This window comes from Panthera tigris, chromosome F3 (genome assembly GCF_018350195.1).
Source record: "Panthera tigris isolate Pti1 chromosome F3, P.tigris_Pti1_mat1.1, whole genome shotgun sequence".
NCBI classification, from domain to species: Eukaryota; Metazoa; Chordata; class Mammalia; order Carnivora; family Felidae; genus Panthera; species Panthera tigris.
This window is the reverse complement of record NC_056678.1, coordinates 41,847,974-41,864,224: the sequence shown is the minus strand read 5'-3', so window position 1 is coordinate 41,864,224 and position 16,251 is coordinate 41,847,974. Positions and strand designations below refer to the sequence as shown.

At 42.0% G+C, this 16,251-nt stretch overlaps 1 protein-coding gene across 14 annotated transcripts in view; it reads left to right on the top strand.

The window, feature by feature from the left end:
- Positions 1-15,537, top strand: part of LOC102952546 (alpha-1,3-mannosyl-glycoprotein 4-beta-N-acetylglucosaminyltransferase-like protein MGAT4E) — a 31,273-nt gene extending 15,736 nt beyond the window's left edge. For 6 of the 14 annotated variants that reach the window (XM_042976584.1, XM_042976588.1, XM_042976583.1 and 3 more), the window contains 5 exons: positions 11,288-11,352; positions 11,698-11,750; positions 11,994-12,123; positions 13,090-13,249; positions 14,298-15,537. In XM_042976584.1, coding sequence (XP_042832518.1) covers positions 12,016-12,123; positions 13,090-13,249; positions 14,298-15,502 — 1,473 coding nt within the window. In that variant the 5' untranslated portion in view covers positions 11,288-11,352; positions 11,698-11,750; positions 11,994-12,015 and the 3' untranslated portion in view covers positions 15,503-15,537. Of the gene's footprint in view, positions 1-11,287; positions 11,353-11,697; positions 11,835-11,993; positions 12,124-13,089; positions 13,250-14,297 lie in introns of those variants that run through there. The other 8 variants (XM_042976594.1, XM_042976593.1, XM_042976595.1 and 5 more) reach the window with 5 other exon arrangements.
- The last annotated feature ends 714 nt before the right edge of the window (positions 15,538-16,251 follow it).

The window sequence follows — 16,251 nt, the reverse complement described above, 5'->3', positions numbered from 1 at the left end:
TCTGTCATTAACTCCTACTCTACCCATAGCAGAAAGGCACTCTTCTCCAGTTACTGCTCCAACACTGGACAACTGCATAAATTCTTCTTGGTTCAGTAATGCGAGTCGGGGTGTGGGATGGGAAATGAACATGGAGAGCCTGAGAATGGACAGCTGGATTACTAGGTCTTGTTCATCATCCATGTCCTATGACCTCCAACTATAACTCCTTGAGTATGGGATTCTTTCTTCTGCTCATTCCCCACCCAATTCCATAACAAGTGCTCTCAAAAGGATGTTTTACATTAAAGGATGTGTTTTTCCTTCCTTTTTACCCTTAACCTTCCCCCTATCATTCAAGCAGTCCAAGGGCTCTCTATGTATACATTCTGGTATTTTCAAAGGTAAAGTCAGGATAGTTCAAAAACACCATGCCTGTGAGAATGAGCAAAGCAAGTAGGAACTAAATTCTGGAACTTGCTTCTCTATACCTTCTTCTAAATCCCTGGGGATTAATGAATTACAATTGGAGGAATGTCTCCCCCTAATGCTGTTTGTCCTGGGGTGAGATGGGTGGCAGACTAGGTAGTATGACTAAAGCAGTTGTTTTGTGAGGTGGGTGCAATTGCCTGTGGTTTTCTGGTGCCAGCAGCTCTCCACCCCTGGGTTCATCCACCTCCCGTGACCTGAGCTCACTGGGATTGCCTGGTCTAGCCTCAAAGGTTTGACATATATATTTCTGGTAACATTATACCAAACATTTTACTAAACCAAAGCCAAATAGGCAGCTAGAAAAGCTGTTTGCTACCTCCTCTTACTCATGCCAAGCAAGACTGGAGAATAGCATGATGGGAGGACAGATTTTGACGGAAGAAGGATTTAGGTGGAATTTCGTAGCTTACGGAGTCAGTTGCCTTTTTACCAAACTTGCTCCTACACCAACAGAAAACCTAATGAACTTATTTATACAGAAAGGATTTTAAGCAAACCTGTACAAACACACCTAACATGCCGTAAGAAAAAGATGCCTGTTTAGTTTGCTTCCAGCACGCGGCATCCATTTATGGGTGCCCAGGAAACTAGGAACTCCAATACATATACTATCCTTTTCTTCACAGTACTAACAACTAGAGAGCACACGATATGTAATATTTTGTCCTTAAGTAAGTGATCATTTAAAATTCCAAGAATAAACCCACTAAGTTAACGTGAATATTTATCAAAAATACTTTTCAAAAATAATGCTTTTTTAAGAAAGAGGTTTCTCATACAAACAGTGGAACTACATCAGGATCAGCAGAAGATATGGTCCTTTTAGGAAAAAGGACTGCACACATAAGCCTAGGAGTTGAGTTTTACATCTATCTTTTAGGCAAAGAACATCTCTTTCAAATGATTCCTACAGCCAAAACCAGCTGTGACTTTCTTAGAATGGTGGGCAGAAAATAGGATCTTCACAAAACTTAAGAAGGGGCAGCTAGTTTGAGTAACACCTTAGAGAAACACTCCCAAACCCTCAAAATCACCGCATAGCTGAGCCTCTGGGGCTGAAAAACTGAAATGCTTGCCCAAGTGAAAGAGCTGTGAACACACAAAAGATTTGTGCAAATCCTGTCTCTGGTATTTGGAAGAGAGGGTTCAGTATGTGTGCTGAGGGAAGGGGGTCCCAGGTGGAATGTTCAACATCAACTTACTCTGGAGCAGCTTGACTCAGAAACACCTGGGACAGGTATTTACTCTGGGAGGAATACTAGAGTTACTGAATATAAGAATATATTTTAGAAGAAACAGCAGTCCCTGAAGAGTCAGGTAATTTTGTTTTCAGGCCCTTAGGGTTTTGTTTTTTTTTAATTTAGATACAATTCATTCACCATAAAAATCACCCTTTTAAAGTGTACAATTCAGTAAGTATTTTTTAGCATATTCGCAAAGTTGTGCAACCATCACCAGTATCTAATTCCAGAACATTTTAATCACCCCCAAAAGAAACTGTTTTGTGAGAAGGGAGATGATTCGTTTTCAGAAATACCAAATAAAAGCTGCGCTGTCTAGTTAACAGTAGGTTTACAATCTGTTGGAAATATATATGAACCACCCCCCATAATGGAGTCCCAAACTCTTAGACACTTCACTTCCTGGTCTTCCTCCCCTCTCCATTTCACGGGCTTATTTTCATGGGCTTTGCAATGAGCATGCACCAAAGAACAAAGGAGGGACTGAAAGTTTCCACCTCACCTCAGAAAATGTACATTTGTACCAATCAAACTTCTTTTGCCTTACATGGGCATAGGCGATGTCTGGGTAAGGCTGTAACCTCTGTATTACTCAGCCAATGAGGAATCAGAGGAGGGACTTGCACACTAGGAGATAAATTGTCTGCTGTAACTGCCCTGAGTGTGTCTGTCCATCAGACACCCATTCTTGCAAAGAAGTTGATCAAAGCCTTGCTTCACTGTGCACCGAATCTCCACGTCCCTCCTTTGGTTGGGTCAGTGGGCTTATGCCATTTTCTTCCCGGTGTTTGGGAGAAGAATGAGGTATAAAGAAGTCAGCTGCAAGAGAAAGGGAGCAGGGGACGACAGTTTGGAAAGACGGTCGCCCGGAGCAACTCCTCATTCTCATATTAATTGAGAAAACCACATCAATCATCAGTAGGCATCACAATTTATTATACTGTTTAAAGAGTATTCTTAGGAGGAAAACAGAACTTGTTTAAGCATGTAGCGGGAGTAATCTATGGTTGAGCAAGCACAAAGAATCTGATTAGACCCATAGCAGGTGGTCATGGTCTCTGAGAAAGCGGAGAAGTACCAGCAAAAGAAGCAGGTGGCTGTCCACCCTGAGCGGGCCAGGCGTTCCCAGCTGCTTGGCTTCAGCAACATAAATCAACCGCCTCCCCAGAGAGACATTTCAATAGAGGTTTTTCTTAGAGGTGTATTGTTTATTGTACAGTTCTAGTTAATGTTTTCCTCCAATATTATGTTTGAAGCATCATATCGATCCCAGGGACCACTACAGGCTTATTTCTCCCAGTTTTCATTATCAATTTTCCCTATTCCCCCCTCTCCCAAATTGCTAGCAACCTGTAATCTACTTTCTGTCTCCATAGATCTGCTATTCTGGATGTTTCATATAAATGAAATCATACAATATGTGGCCTTTTATGTCTGCCTTCTTTCACTTAGCATGATGTTTTCAAGGTTCATACATGCTATAGCATGTGTAAGCACTCCATTCCTTTTAATGTCTGACTAACATTCCATCGTATGGAATATCATGTTTTATTTATCTGTTTATCAGTTGATGGACATTTGGATTGGTTCCACTTTTAGGCTATTTCGAATAATGCTTATGTGAATATTCATGTACAAATTTTTGTGTGGACATATATTTCCATTTCTCTTAGGTACACACCTAGGAGTGGAATTGCCATGTCATACAATAACTTAATGTTTAACTTTTTGAGGAACTGTAACACTGTTTTCCAAAGCAGTCGTACCAGTTTACATTCCCACCAACAATGTATGAGGGTTCCAACTTCTCCACATCCTCACCAACACTTGTCATTGTCTGTCTTTTTTATTATGGCCATTCTAGTAGGTATGACATAGTATGTCATTGTGGTTTTGATTTTCATTTCCCTATTGACTAATGATATTGAGCATATTTTCATGTGCTTATTAGCCATTTGTATATCTACTTTGGTAAAATGTCTATTCAAATACTTTGCCCGTTCATAAATGGGTTGTTTGTCATTTTATTGTAACAATTTTTTATATACGCTGGATACTAGTCCTTTATCAGATATATGATTTGCAGATATTCTCTCATTCTGTGGCTTGTCTTTTTCACTTTCTCCTTAGTATCCATTGAAGCACAAAGGTTTTTAATTTTGAAGAAGTCCAATTCATTACTTTCCTCTGATTGCTTATATTTTTGTTGTCATGTCTCAGACACGATTGCTTAATACAAGATTATGAAGATTTATATCTATGTTTTCTTCCAAGAGTCTTATAAATTTAGTTCTTTATCTATTTTGAGTCAGTATTTGTGGAGTAGTAGTCTAACTTCATCCTTTTGCATGTGGATATTCAGTTTCAACACGCTTTGTTGAAAAAAAACTATTCTTTCTCCCATTTTATTATCTTGGCAATTTCTGAACTTTCTTCTATTCCATTGATCTGTGTGTCATTAATGCCACGATCACACTGTCTTAATTACTGTAGCTTTGTAGTTAAATTTTAAAATCAGGAAATGTGAGTCCCCTAACTTTGTCTGATGGTGTTTTATGGGTCTTTTCCAGATTGTTTTGGCTATTCTGGGTCCTTTACATTTCCATGTAAATTTTAGGATCAGCTCATCAATTTCTTGAAGAAGAAAAAAAACAGTTGGAATTGTGAAATCACATAGATATAGATATGGGTATATAGTAATAGATATGATAGATATAGATATAGATATAGATATAGATATAGATATAGATATAGATATAGATATAGATAGATATGCCCCCAATTCCTGACACAGAGCTCCCAAAACATTTATAATCTCCTGAGTGATAGGAGTATCTTTTGTTCTAATGAGCCAACTCTTGATGGGCTCCTGGATGGGGGCTAGTCACCAGAAAGACCAAGCCATGATTAGAAGCTTGGAACTTTCAGTCTTACACCCTCTCCATCCTCCAGGGAGGGAGGTGGGGCTAGAGATGGAGTTAATAATTGATCATGCCTACATGATGAAGCCTCCATAAAAATCACTAAAGTAAGGGGTTTGGAGAGCTTCCACGTTGGTGAATACATCCACATGCCAGGAGAGTGGCACACTCCAATTTTATAAGAACTGAAGCTCCTACCTTTGAGACCCTTCCAGATCATGCCTTATGTACCTCTTCATCTGGGTATTCATTTGTATCCTTTATGATATAAGAAACTGGCAAATGTGTTTCCCTGAATTCTGTGAGCCACTCTAGCAAATTGCCAAATCCGAAGATGGAATTGTGAGAATCCCCAATTTATAGCCTATTGGTCAGAAATACCAGAGGCCCAAACTTGCAGTTGGCATCTGAAGTGGGAAGCAGTCTTGTGGGACTGAGCCCTTAACCTGTAGGATCTGATATTAACTCCAAGTAGATAGTATCAGAATTGAGTTAAATTGCTTGTTGTGGAAAAACCCATATATCTGGTGTCAGAAGTGAAATGTTGTGAGTAGCCTAGAGGGAGAAACAGAGTTGTTTTATCTTGGAATTTTGATGGGGACTGTATTAAATCTGCCTATCAATTTGGGGAGTATTGTCTTAATAACATGAAATCTTCTGGATTTGTTTTATTATTCATTGATACTTAACATTAATGAGCAGGCACAAACAAATTCAGGTTTCCTAAGACCTATTCTTCTGTCATTGTTAGCCTAATCTTCTCCCAACCTATTGGGCTGTAGTGTCCAAAGCAATCCCATTGGCTGGAGATGAAAGCTAGTGTTGCAGTGCTCTGGATGACAGAAAGATAATGTTCACCATGAAGTAGCCACTAACCCACTGGTTGTTTCGTGTACCTCCCTTTTCTGCTTTGTAGTTCAGAAACATTTCTTTGAAAGACAGAGAATCCATAAACGGGAGCAGCCTGTCAAATACGTTACCAATCATTTCATCTTTGTGGGCTGTAATGTGAAAGTCACCAAGTTAAATCCAGGAAAGCTCCAGCAGCTGTTCTTTCGTATGCTTTTCTACTAAGTAAATATGTTTTGTTAAAATATAAGCAGCATAAGCAATTTTATAATTCCTGTATTCAAATTCCTGATAGTATTTGTCCATGGAATTTCCCTGTGACTCCTAGAACTCTTTGTCGATGATAATGTCCTCTAAATATCCAACCACAGCATCAGTCCTGCAACAGAGCAGATAGATGTGTTTTGCTTCTTCTAAGGAAGACAGTGGTACCCACCAGTCTCCTACCTTGCCCTTGGCCTGAGCCCTTGCTAGGCCCCATAAAGCCCCACCAGCATTGAGGGCATGTTGAAGAGGCTTCCAGGGGTGCCACCCATGAGCCTGCATTGTGGGCCCAGGCCACAGCCATGCCCAGTCTGTACCTACACAGCAGGCCTTGGCCACAGCCTCCTCCTGCTGAGATTACACTCTGCCTGTGGCTCTTTATGCCCATTATTCTTAACATAATCTTTTATTTCTTTTTTTTTTCTTTAAGTAGTCTATATACCCAGCATGTGGCTCAAGCACATGACCCTGAGATCAAGAGTTGCATGCTGTATAGACTGAGCCAGCCAGGTGCCCCTCAACATCATTCTTTTAAAATGGTCTTTGGCTACAGGGAGAAGAAACAAAAGAATATAAAGGGGATAACATAGATTAAGAAGCCAAGAGAATGGGGATGCTGAATCAAAAAGAAGAAGAGGGGAAGGAAAGAGGGAATCCCATTTTTAAGCAAATGGCTTTATCAAAGCAACATCATCACAAAATAAAAGCTGGTTCTTAATGCAGACCTAGTTCTTTTGGAGAGATATTCTTAAAAGAGGACACTGTAATCCTGGACTTATAAAAGTGATAGTATTCTATTGCCATTAATTTTTCTTAGGTAGTGACTAAGTGTATGTTTTATTCAGAGCAGTCCAAAAATGGGGGGGGGGCGGGGGGGAGGGAGCTGGAGGTTGGAAAGACAGACTTAGGACATTAATTATTAATGATGACAAGGAAGATGACAAGATAAAGTGGAAGGAGATTTTCAGGGAAAGAGACAGCATGTCTGGAATAAGTGGGAATTGAAAATCACCCAAGGAAACTGAAATTGGTAAATTTGTGGAGATAGATTTACTTCTTCCCTAAACTCTCTACGAGATTGCCACACTTGGTAAGTCATGTTGCCCAACGGACTTTCTTGGGGAGCTTCCGAGTGACTTGACCTCTGTTGCCATAAAGCCAGATTCCAATCTGCTCTTCTCATTTTGATTCCAGATGTTCACCAGGTGCTAGCCAAAGATTATCTCCTGCCATTGGGATTTTGAGTAATTTTTATTCTTTTTTTTTGTAATTGATCCAGTGTTTTACATTAAACATATATTGATTTGAATTTGGAGACAATATCAATAAAACAATTCCTATTTGGAGAAAAATGTGGCCCAGTCCACAGTCCTGGATCTAGGTCAGAATCCCAGGACACTGATGTCAAAACTTCCTCACCATTTCCCTGCAACCCTTACCAAGGAGCTGGTGTTTCATGTGAAGTTGGAGAGGTAAACAGGTCCCATTCAGAGAGGACAATAGTTGTAGGTGGAGTGTCACCTGAAAGCAGTGACCAACTTTGCCTTGCCTTAGAGGATGCACATTCTGGCCTCATCTAGCTCCCACAAATATTGTATTTTCTTCTTGACTTTGGAGAAAACCTTGAAGTCTCAGGAGTTATGAAGCTGAGTTCTTCTGCACCACCCCCCCCCCAAAAAAGCCTCAGAACTACACCTCCAGTAAAGGTGAGGACTTTCACGTGTTGTGGTTGAAACTTTTATATATATGAAAATGTGTGTATGTGTTGTCAAAAGCCTTGAAGGAATGGAAGTCTCAAGTCAGAAAGGGAGTTTATCTCCTGGATCTGACTTGATTACATTAATAACCTTAGATCCATAATAAGTGCCTGTGTTAGTCTGGGTTCTCCAGAGAAACAAAGTCAATAGGAGATGATAGAGAGAGGGGGAGAGAGAGAGAAGAGAGAGAGAGAGAAAGAGATTATTATGAGAGATTAGCTCACACAGTTATGGAGTGGAGGTTGAGAATTCAACAACTTGCTGTCTACAAACTGGAGGGTCAGGAAAGCTAGTGGTGTGGTTCCAGTCCAAACTCGAAGGCCCAGGAGCCAGAGTAGTTGATGATGTAATCACAGTCTGAGTCCAAAGGCCTGAGAACCAGGCATGTCGATGTCTGAGGGCAGAAAATGGATATCTCAGCTCAGAAAGCAGACCAACATAAGCACTGTGGGAGACTCAGAAGGAGAAGAGACAGAAAAGAGCAGAGAGGATATTTGAAGAAATAATAGCTGAAATCATCTCAAGTTTGATGGCTATAAACATCCAAGAAGTTCGAAACTCCAAGTAAGATGAACTCAAAAAGACTCACACCAAAACATTATAATCAAACTTTCAAAAGTCAAAACCAGAGAGAGAATCTTGAAAGCAGCAAGAGAGAAGCAAATCATCACATACATGCAATCCTCCATAAAATTATTAACACCTTTCTAATCAGAATCTTTTGGGGGCAAGAAGACAGTGGGCCAACATGTTCAAAGTACTAAAAGGAAAACAATTGTCAATGAAGAATCCATTATCCAGCAAAACTGTCCAAAAAGGAGGGAGGAATTAAGATATTACTAGATAAAAGCCAAAGGAATCTGTAACTAGTGGACCCGCTCCACAGGAAATGCTCAAGGAAGCATTGAGCCTGAAATGAAAGAACATGAGACAGTAACTCAAAGCCATATGGAGAAATAAAGATCTCAATAAAGGTAAATATACAGGCAATGATGAAAGCTAGTATTATTGTAACAATGGTTTTTGATTATACTTTTTGTCTTCTACATGACTTAAGAGACTAATATATTTAAAGAAAAACTATTAGTGTAAAAGCTAGTATGACTTTAACTTTGGTTTGTAGCTCTAAATCTTATCTTCTACTAGATAACTAGTAGGTAACTAGAAGTAGCTAACTTCTATTAGAGAGTAGCGCATTTAAAAAGAAGCATTAGGGGCGCCTGGGTGGCTCAGTCGGTTAAGCGTCTGACTTCGGCTCATGTCATGATCTCACGGTTCGTGAGTTCGAGCCCCGCGTCAGGCTCTGTGCTGACAGCTCAGAGCCTGGAGCCTGCTTCACATTCTGTGTCTCCCTCGCTCTCTCTGCCCCTTCCCTGCTCATGCTGTGTCTCTCTCTGTCTCAAAAATAAATAAACATTAAAAAAAAATTTTTTAAAAAGAAGTCTTAGTTCACGGCACACAATGTATAAAGATGTAATTTTGTGACAAAAACAACCAAAAGCGGGGAGAGTGGAACTGTAAAGGAGCAGTTTCTGTGTTACTGAAGTTAAACGAGTATAAATTCAAATTAAAGAGTTATAAGTTTAGGGTGTTAAGTATAATCCCCCATGGCAACCACAATATTTGATATTTGTGTATCAAATATACACAAAAGGAAATGAGAAGATAATTAAAACATTTTGCTTTTAAAAAAATCCAACTAGATACAAAAGTAGATGGTAATACAGGAAATAAGGGACAAAAATACTATAAAAAACACACAGCAAAATGTCAGAAGTAAGAGTCTCCTTAGGAGTAATTACTTTAAATGCAAACTGATTAAACTCTCCAATCCAGAGATTGGCAGAATTGACTTATAAATCGGATCCAACTATGTGCTATCTATGAGAGGTTCACTTTAAATCCAAAGAAACTAACAGATTGCAAGTGAAAAGATGGGGAAAAAATTCCGTGCGTATAGTAAGCAAAAGAGAAGGGGTAGCTGAACTAATAACGAACAAAATAGACATTAAATCAAAAAAGTTTACAAGGGACAAAGAAGGACATTATAAGTGTTCGTTAATAAGTGTTCAACACAGCAAAGAGATACAACAGTTATGAACATTTACATACCTAATAGCAAGTCTTCAAAATATAAGCAGCAAAAACTGATGGAATTAAAGGGAGAAATACAATAATATTTAAACAATTCAGTACCCTACTGACAATGATGAACAGGACAACCAAACATAAAATAAATAAGGAAATAGAGGACTTAAACTACACAATAAACCAACTAGATTTAGCAGGCATTTCAGAGCACTTTACCCAACAAGAGAATACACATTCTTCTCAAGTGCATGGGGCATTTTCCAGGATATACCATATGTCAGGCCACAGGTTAAGCTTCAATGCATTTTGTAAAAAAAAATAGATATCATTCAAAGTATGTTCTTTTACCAAAATAGGATAAAGTTAGCAATCAATAATAAAAGGAAAACTGGACATTTCACAAAATTGGGGGAATTAAATAACACACTTAAAAAAACTTTTTTTTTTTTTTTTGAGAGAGAGCACATGTGAGGAGGGAGAAGGGCAAAGAGAGGAGAGAGAGGGGTGCCTGGGTGGCTCAATCAGTTAAGTGTCCGACCTCGGCTTAGGTCATGATCTTATGGTTCATGAGTTCAAGCCCCGCATCTGTCTCTGTGCTGACAGCTCAGAGCCTGGGTCCTGCTTCGGATTCTGTGTCTCATTCTCTCTCTGCCCCTCCCCCGCTCACACTCTGTCTCTGTCTCTCAAAAATAAACAAACATTGAAAAAAATTTTTTAAAAAAAAGAGAGAGAGAAGGAGAGAGAGAATCCCAAGCAGGCTCTGCGCTGTCAGCACAAGGCCAACAAGGGGGTTGATCCCAAGAACCACGAGACCATGACCTGAGCTGAAATCAAGAGTCACATGCTTAACCGACTGAGCCATCCAGGGTCCCCTAAATAACACACTTTTAATCAATGGATCAAAAAAGAAATCACAAAGGAAATTAGAAAATATTTAAATGAATGAAAATTTAAAAAAACAATATACCAAAATTTATGGGACACATTGAAAGTGACTCTAAGGGGAAAGTTTATAGCTAAAAATGCTTACACCTCATCACTTCTACTCAACGTACTATTAGAAGTTCTAGCAAGAGCACTTAGGCAAGAGAAAGAAATAAAAGACATCCAAAATTGGAAAGGGAGAAGTAAAATTTTCTGTTTGCAGGTGATATTTCTTACAGGTAGAAAATACTAAAGATTCCTCACAAATAAACAAAATCTGTCGGAACTAATAAACTATTTCAGTTAAAAAGCAGGATACAAAGTTAACACACAAAAATCAGTTGCATTTTGGGGCACCTGGGTGGCTGTCGGCTAAGTGTCTGACTTTGGCTCAGTTCATGATCTCATGGTTCATGAGTTCAAGCCCCGCGTTGGGCCCTGGGCTGAGAGCTCGGAGCCTGGAGCCTGCTTCTGATTCTGTGTCTCCCTCTCTCGCTCTGCCCCTCCCCTGCTCATGCTGTCTCTCTCTCTGTCTCTGAAATGAATAAATGTTAAAAAAAATTTTTTTTAACTTCAGCCTCACCTTATCCAGAAACAGGTGCTCGATGTGAGGCTGGAGTGGTAACTAGCCCCCCCATTCAGGGTGGACAATGGTTGTCAAGCAGGGTTTCCTGGGAGGGGTGACTAGTTTCTGCTACCTCAGAAGAGCCACTCTGGGACCCTATCCTGCATGCATAAAAATATTAAAGTTTTTTCTCTTTGATTTCAGAGAAATTCCAGCCCTCATCTTCTGTTAAACAAAAAGACTCCGAAGGACATAGCACTCCAAACATGGTAAAGACTTTCACGTGATTAGAAATTTCTGGTCACTTTTAGTTTCCAACCTACTTACCAGTCCAGGATAGGGGGGGAAGATATACCAACAAGAGTTTCTCTTGGTCCCTCTGAGTTGATTCAAGACATCATAATCTGCCTAACGTAATCCTGGAAATGATCAGGCACAAAAGTAAACAGGGAGCTAACAGACAAGACAATAATAAACAGTTATTTATTGATCAATAACATCCAAGTAGAGTCTTTGACTTGAATTCAGAGTTTAGGGAAAAACATGATTAATGCCTAACCCTTGATTTCCTCTTCTTGGCAACACGTCCGCTGTGGTTGGGTCTCTGCTCCAAGAGTGGATAAACAAAAGAAGCTACTCCAATTTTACCTGGAAACCCAGACAGGAGGTGAAGATGGTAGAAGTGGAAGAGAATCAAACTCCTTGACCTTTGTCTCTCCATAGATGGCTGCAAGTAGGAGGGAGGGTTGAAGTGCGTGGAGAAAAGACTATGGAAATAATTCGGCAGTGGTGTCCAGGCGGAGGGAAGGGGGAAAGGATGTGGGAGGCTTCCTGGTAGGAGGAGGACATCCTTATGCTTCTGTAAGCTGGAAGCACTTAAGAGTCATATCCCGCTCACGTTTCTTTGCAGAGCTCCTCCAGGCCCCAGCACCATGCGTCATTGCCTATGGAAATATATCATAGTTGTTGTGTCCTTAATCTTCCTGAGCTTCTTCCTCCAAGAGAATAATGAAGAGCATCTTACATATAACTTATCATTGGTAAGAACCAGAGGCTGAGACTGGACTGTTTGTCAATCCTTCGGTAGGAGGGGATGGGTTTCCAGTTATCCAAATACTCTAGTTATCATCATAGAAGTTCTAGGAAGAGGGCACTTGAAGAATCAGGAGAGTGTCAGAGAAAAGATAAATATTGAGCCAGCCTTGAAAGATGGAGAAGACTTGAATAAAGGCAAGGAGGAAGACAGGGCAGTTTAAGTGCAGAGAGAGCAATGCACAGATACTTCTAGAAAACCAGGCTGACTGGCAGGACCTGCATGTGATGAGGACTGCCTGGGTGCTGGGCACTTTCCTCACCAGAGTCTCGACTGAGAGATGTTATTCGTCCCATTTCTCTTACGAAGCAATTGAGACACAAAGCCCTAAAATAACTTCTCCCACGTGTACAACAGCTGCAAGCAGAGAAAACCAAATGCTCAGGTTTTGGAAGTCTACATTTTTCCTTAATGCCTCAAACCATCTAGAGGAAAACATAAGTGATGTGGGGAAATGGTTCAGAAATGTGTGCATGGTCAGAGTGGAGTAAAAGAAAGAGTTTTAGAATTGAGGCACTGTGGATAACTTCGTGAAGGACAGGACCAGGCATTGGTCTTCAGCACCTGCCACAGTCTAAGCCGAGTTAGAGGACTTTTTGCCAGCCTGATAACGGTAGGAGAAGTTAGATGTGGGGCAGGGTAGGGCAGGCAAGTCCTTACTCTGCATAAGCCTATGATCTTCCTATAAGCATTCTTACTTCCTATCTGACTCCAGGGCCCACCACTCCTTCTGGAAAGTCCTGTGTGTTCTCATGGCGAGGTGGGGATAACAGTCAGCTGAGTCCTAACACTTGGGCTCCCGGTGACCAGATCCTGGGGCTTGCCCCGCCTGTCCTAAAAGGGGGATCTGCCCCTTATTTGTCTCCAGGAGTCTAAGGATGAATATCAGGGCTGATGCTCATCTTATCCTCAGCAGGAGGAAAAGAAGAAAATACTGTGGCAGCTCAGGCAGGACCAAATGATCTCTGAGAGCAGAAACCATCTAGAGAACTTCAAGGACATGCAGAAAGCCTCCCCTTTACTCCAACAGGCCAAGTACAAATTGCTGGCTGGATCCCCTCCCCAGGAGAAGAGTGAGTATAGGGGAGGGAGTGGTCAGACTAGGAGAAAGTCAGACAAGGTATTCCAATAAGAAAAAGGAAGATTGCGGGGGGGGCGGGGGGGGGCAGGGGAGAGGAGGGGCGCCTGGGTGGCTTAGTCAGTTGCGCTTCCAACTCTTGATTTCGGCTCAGGTCATGATCTCACGGTTCATGGGATTGAGTCCTGCATCAGGCTCTGCACTGACAGTGCAGAGCCTGCTTGGGATGCTCTCTGTCTCTCTGTCTCTCTCTGCCTCTCTCTCTCCCTCTCTCCCTATCTGTCTGTCTGTCTCTCAAAATAAATAAACTTAAAAAAAAAAGAGAAAAGAAAAGAAAAAGGAAGGTGGGTAAAAAGGGAACGTGAGCTCGTGTCTGATGGAAAAGCAGGTTGCTCTGAGGGAGGACCAAGCTCTGAAATGTGCTGTAGATCATAATTCTGAGTGTACTTTCTTCCCACTGGCCACCCCCTTGAATGACTAACAAGTTGAGAAGTCCATAGTGACCCGTTAAGGAGCCACCCCATAGCGAAGCTCATTCATAGCTCCCCAGGGAGGGGAAGACATGATGAGAGAGGACCCGGAGGGAGCTATGGTCAAAAGCACTGAGCAGAGGGAAAAAGGGGAGGGTGAATGTTGACTAGCTGCGCACTAGGGTGCCAGAACCCTTGGGTTTACATGAGTCCCTGGAGATCCTCCAATCGGGGTCTGGTTGATTCAAGGTAGCTGTGATAACTCTGAGGTCAAGGCCTGGCCAACTGGCCAAGCCAGCAAGTTTACCTTTGGTACATGGCAGCCTCCCCCATCAGAGAGAAGCTTGTTTTTCATAAAGTTTCCACCAATAGCCTTTTAAAGTTGTGATCAAATAAAACCACTTGGCAACTTCTAACCAGAGATTATCCTCACCTCTGGACCACACTCTCCCAAGGAAGGGAAATGTGAATTTGTCACAGGTGTGGCATTAAGGGGAGACCTGAGAGGACGTCCTAGGAACCTTTCCCCCATCTTGAAGAGCTAAAGTCTCCCTTGTCTCCCTCCACCCCTAGAACTGCTGACCATAGGGATTTCCTCAGAGCAACACCCTAACGGGAGCTACCTCTTGGACACTCTGCGGTCCCTGTTCCAAGCTTCCTCAGAACACGAGCTGAATTGTATTGTGGTGCTGGTCCACCTGTCAGATCCCGACCCCGAATGGCTCAGACGAACAGTTGCCAATATTTCAGACCTCTTCAAACCACATATTGAGGCCCAGAAGCTGCTCGTGATCCACGGTCGTCTCGGTGACTCTCCTCTCCCAGGAGATCGGAATAATGTTAGTCGTACCTCACGCTGTGAAGCGCATTATTCCAGGCAGAAAGTCCATTATGCCCTCCTCATGAACTTTGCTATCAACCTCTCTGAATACTTTCTGACGATGGAAGATTATGTTTACTGCACTTCCAAATTTATTTCTACCATCTATTGGGCATTATCAGCCTGGAAAGAACTACCTTGGGCGATCCTGGAGTTCTCCAGCCTAAGCCTCTCTGGGAAAGTTTTCCACACCAGTGACCTCTCCCGCCTGGCCTCTCTCTTTCTCCTTTTCCATAAGGATATTCCCATTTACTTGTTTCTCTCTGAATTCCGCCTTCTCTTGGCCCAGAATGTTCCAATTCGTTTCAGTCCCTCAGTCTTCTTCCACATAGGCAAGTATCCTGCGTTTGAGGACACATGCTTTCCTGTGGAGAAGGAGAAGGTGTTTGGTGAACCAGACAACCCCGTTGCCAGCGTCCTCACTGACATGATGGCAGAAATGAATGGTATTCCACAATATGCTTATACTCTGAACAAAGAGTGCTACTCTACTCTCAATCCTGTAAGAGGCAACTACCTGACAGTGATTTTGGAGAAGCCACAAAAAGTCATCCGGATAGAGGTCCTGACAGGTTCTGACAAAAAAGGGCTGTATTGGCTACAGCAGGGGCAAGTGGAGCTGGGCTATGATCCCTTGGAGAATTCCAGAGGCTGCACCCGCTATACCCTTCTAGGTCCACTGGTGGAAGGAAATTTAGACCAGAGGGTATTTTATGAAGAAGATTCTGTGGAGGAGTTGAGTTGTATACGACTGCTTGTGCTAGCCTCTCAAGAGTCTTGGCTCCTGATCAGGCAGATCAAAGTCTGGACTCAGCATGAGGAAGAGGAGAGTTATTACAGTGGGAATTCTGGAAAGGTGGGGTTTGGGAATGGAATCAACATGGCCAACCAGAAATAAAGCCGAAATTGATCAAGGCCTGCTCCTTCAGAGTAGGATGAGCATGTAATTTATTATCCAAACTGGGACACTTTTGAGAATGAAAGGAAATACTATTAAAAATTACACTAGAAGGGCGGCGGGGCGGGGGGCAGGGGGGTTGGTGCCTGAGTGGCTCAGTTGGTTAAGTGTCAAACTTCGGTTCAGGTCATGATCTCACGGTTCAGTTCATGAGTTTGACCCTGTGCCAGGCTCTCTGCTGTCGGCACGGTGCCCACTTCGGATCCTCTGTCCTCCTCTCTCTCTCTCTCTGCCCTGCACCCTCCCTCTCTCTCAAAAATAAAAATAGACATTAAAAAAATTACACTAGAGGGTGCCTGGGTGGCTCAGTCAGTTGAGCATCTAACTTTTTTTTTTTTTTTAGTTTTTTTTTCCCCATCTTTTCACTTGCAATCTGTCTCTACCCTCACTGTATATGTACCTTCTTCCCAGCCTCCCTGAATTCCATTGTTCTCTGACCCTCTCTACAACAGTGGTCCTCCACCTGGAGGGATTTGGCCTCACCACCCCCCCCCAAGGGGGGACATTTGGCAATGTCTGGAGATATTTCTGGTTGTCACAACGGGGGACGCGACTGACATCTCCTACAAAGAGGCCGAGGATGCTGCTAAACAAACCGCAACAGACAGAACAGCCCCGACCACGCAGACATACCCCACCCAAAATGTCAATAGTGCCGATGTTGAGAAACCAGCTTTTCAATGAATCAG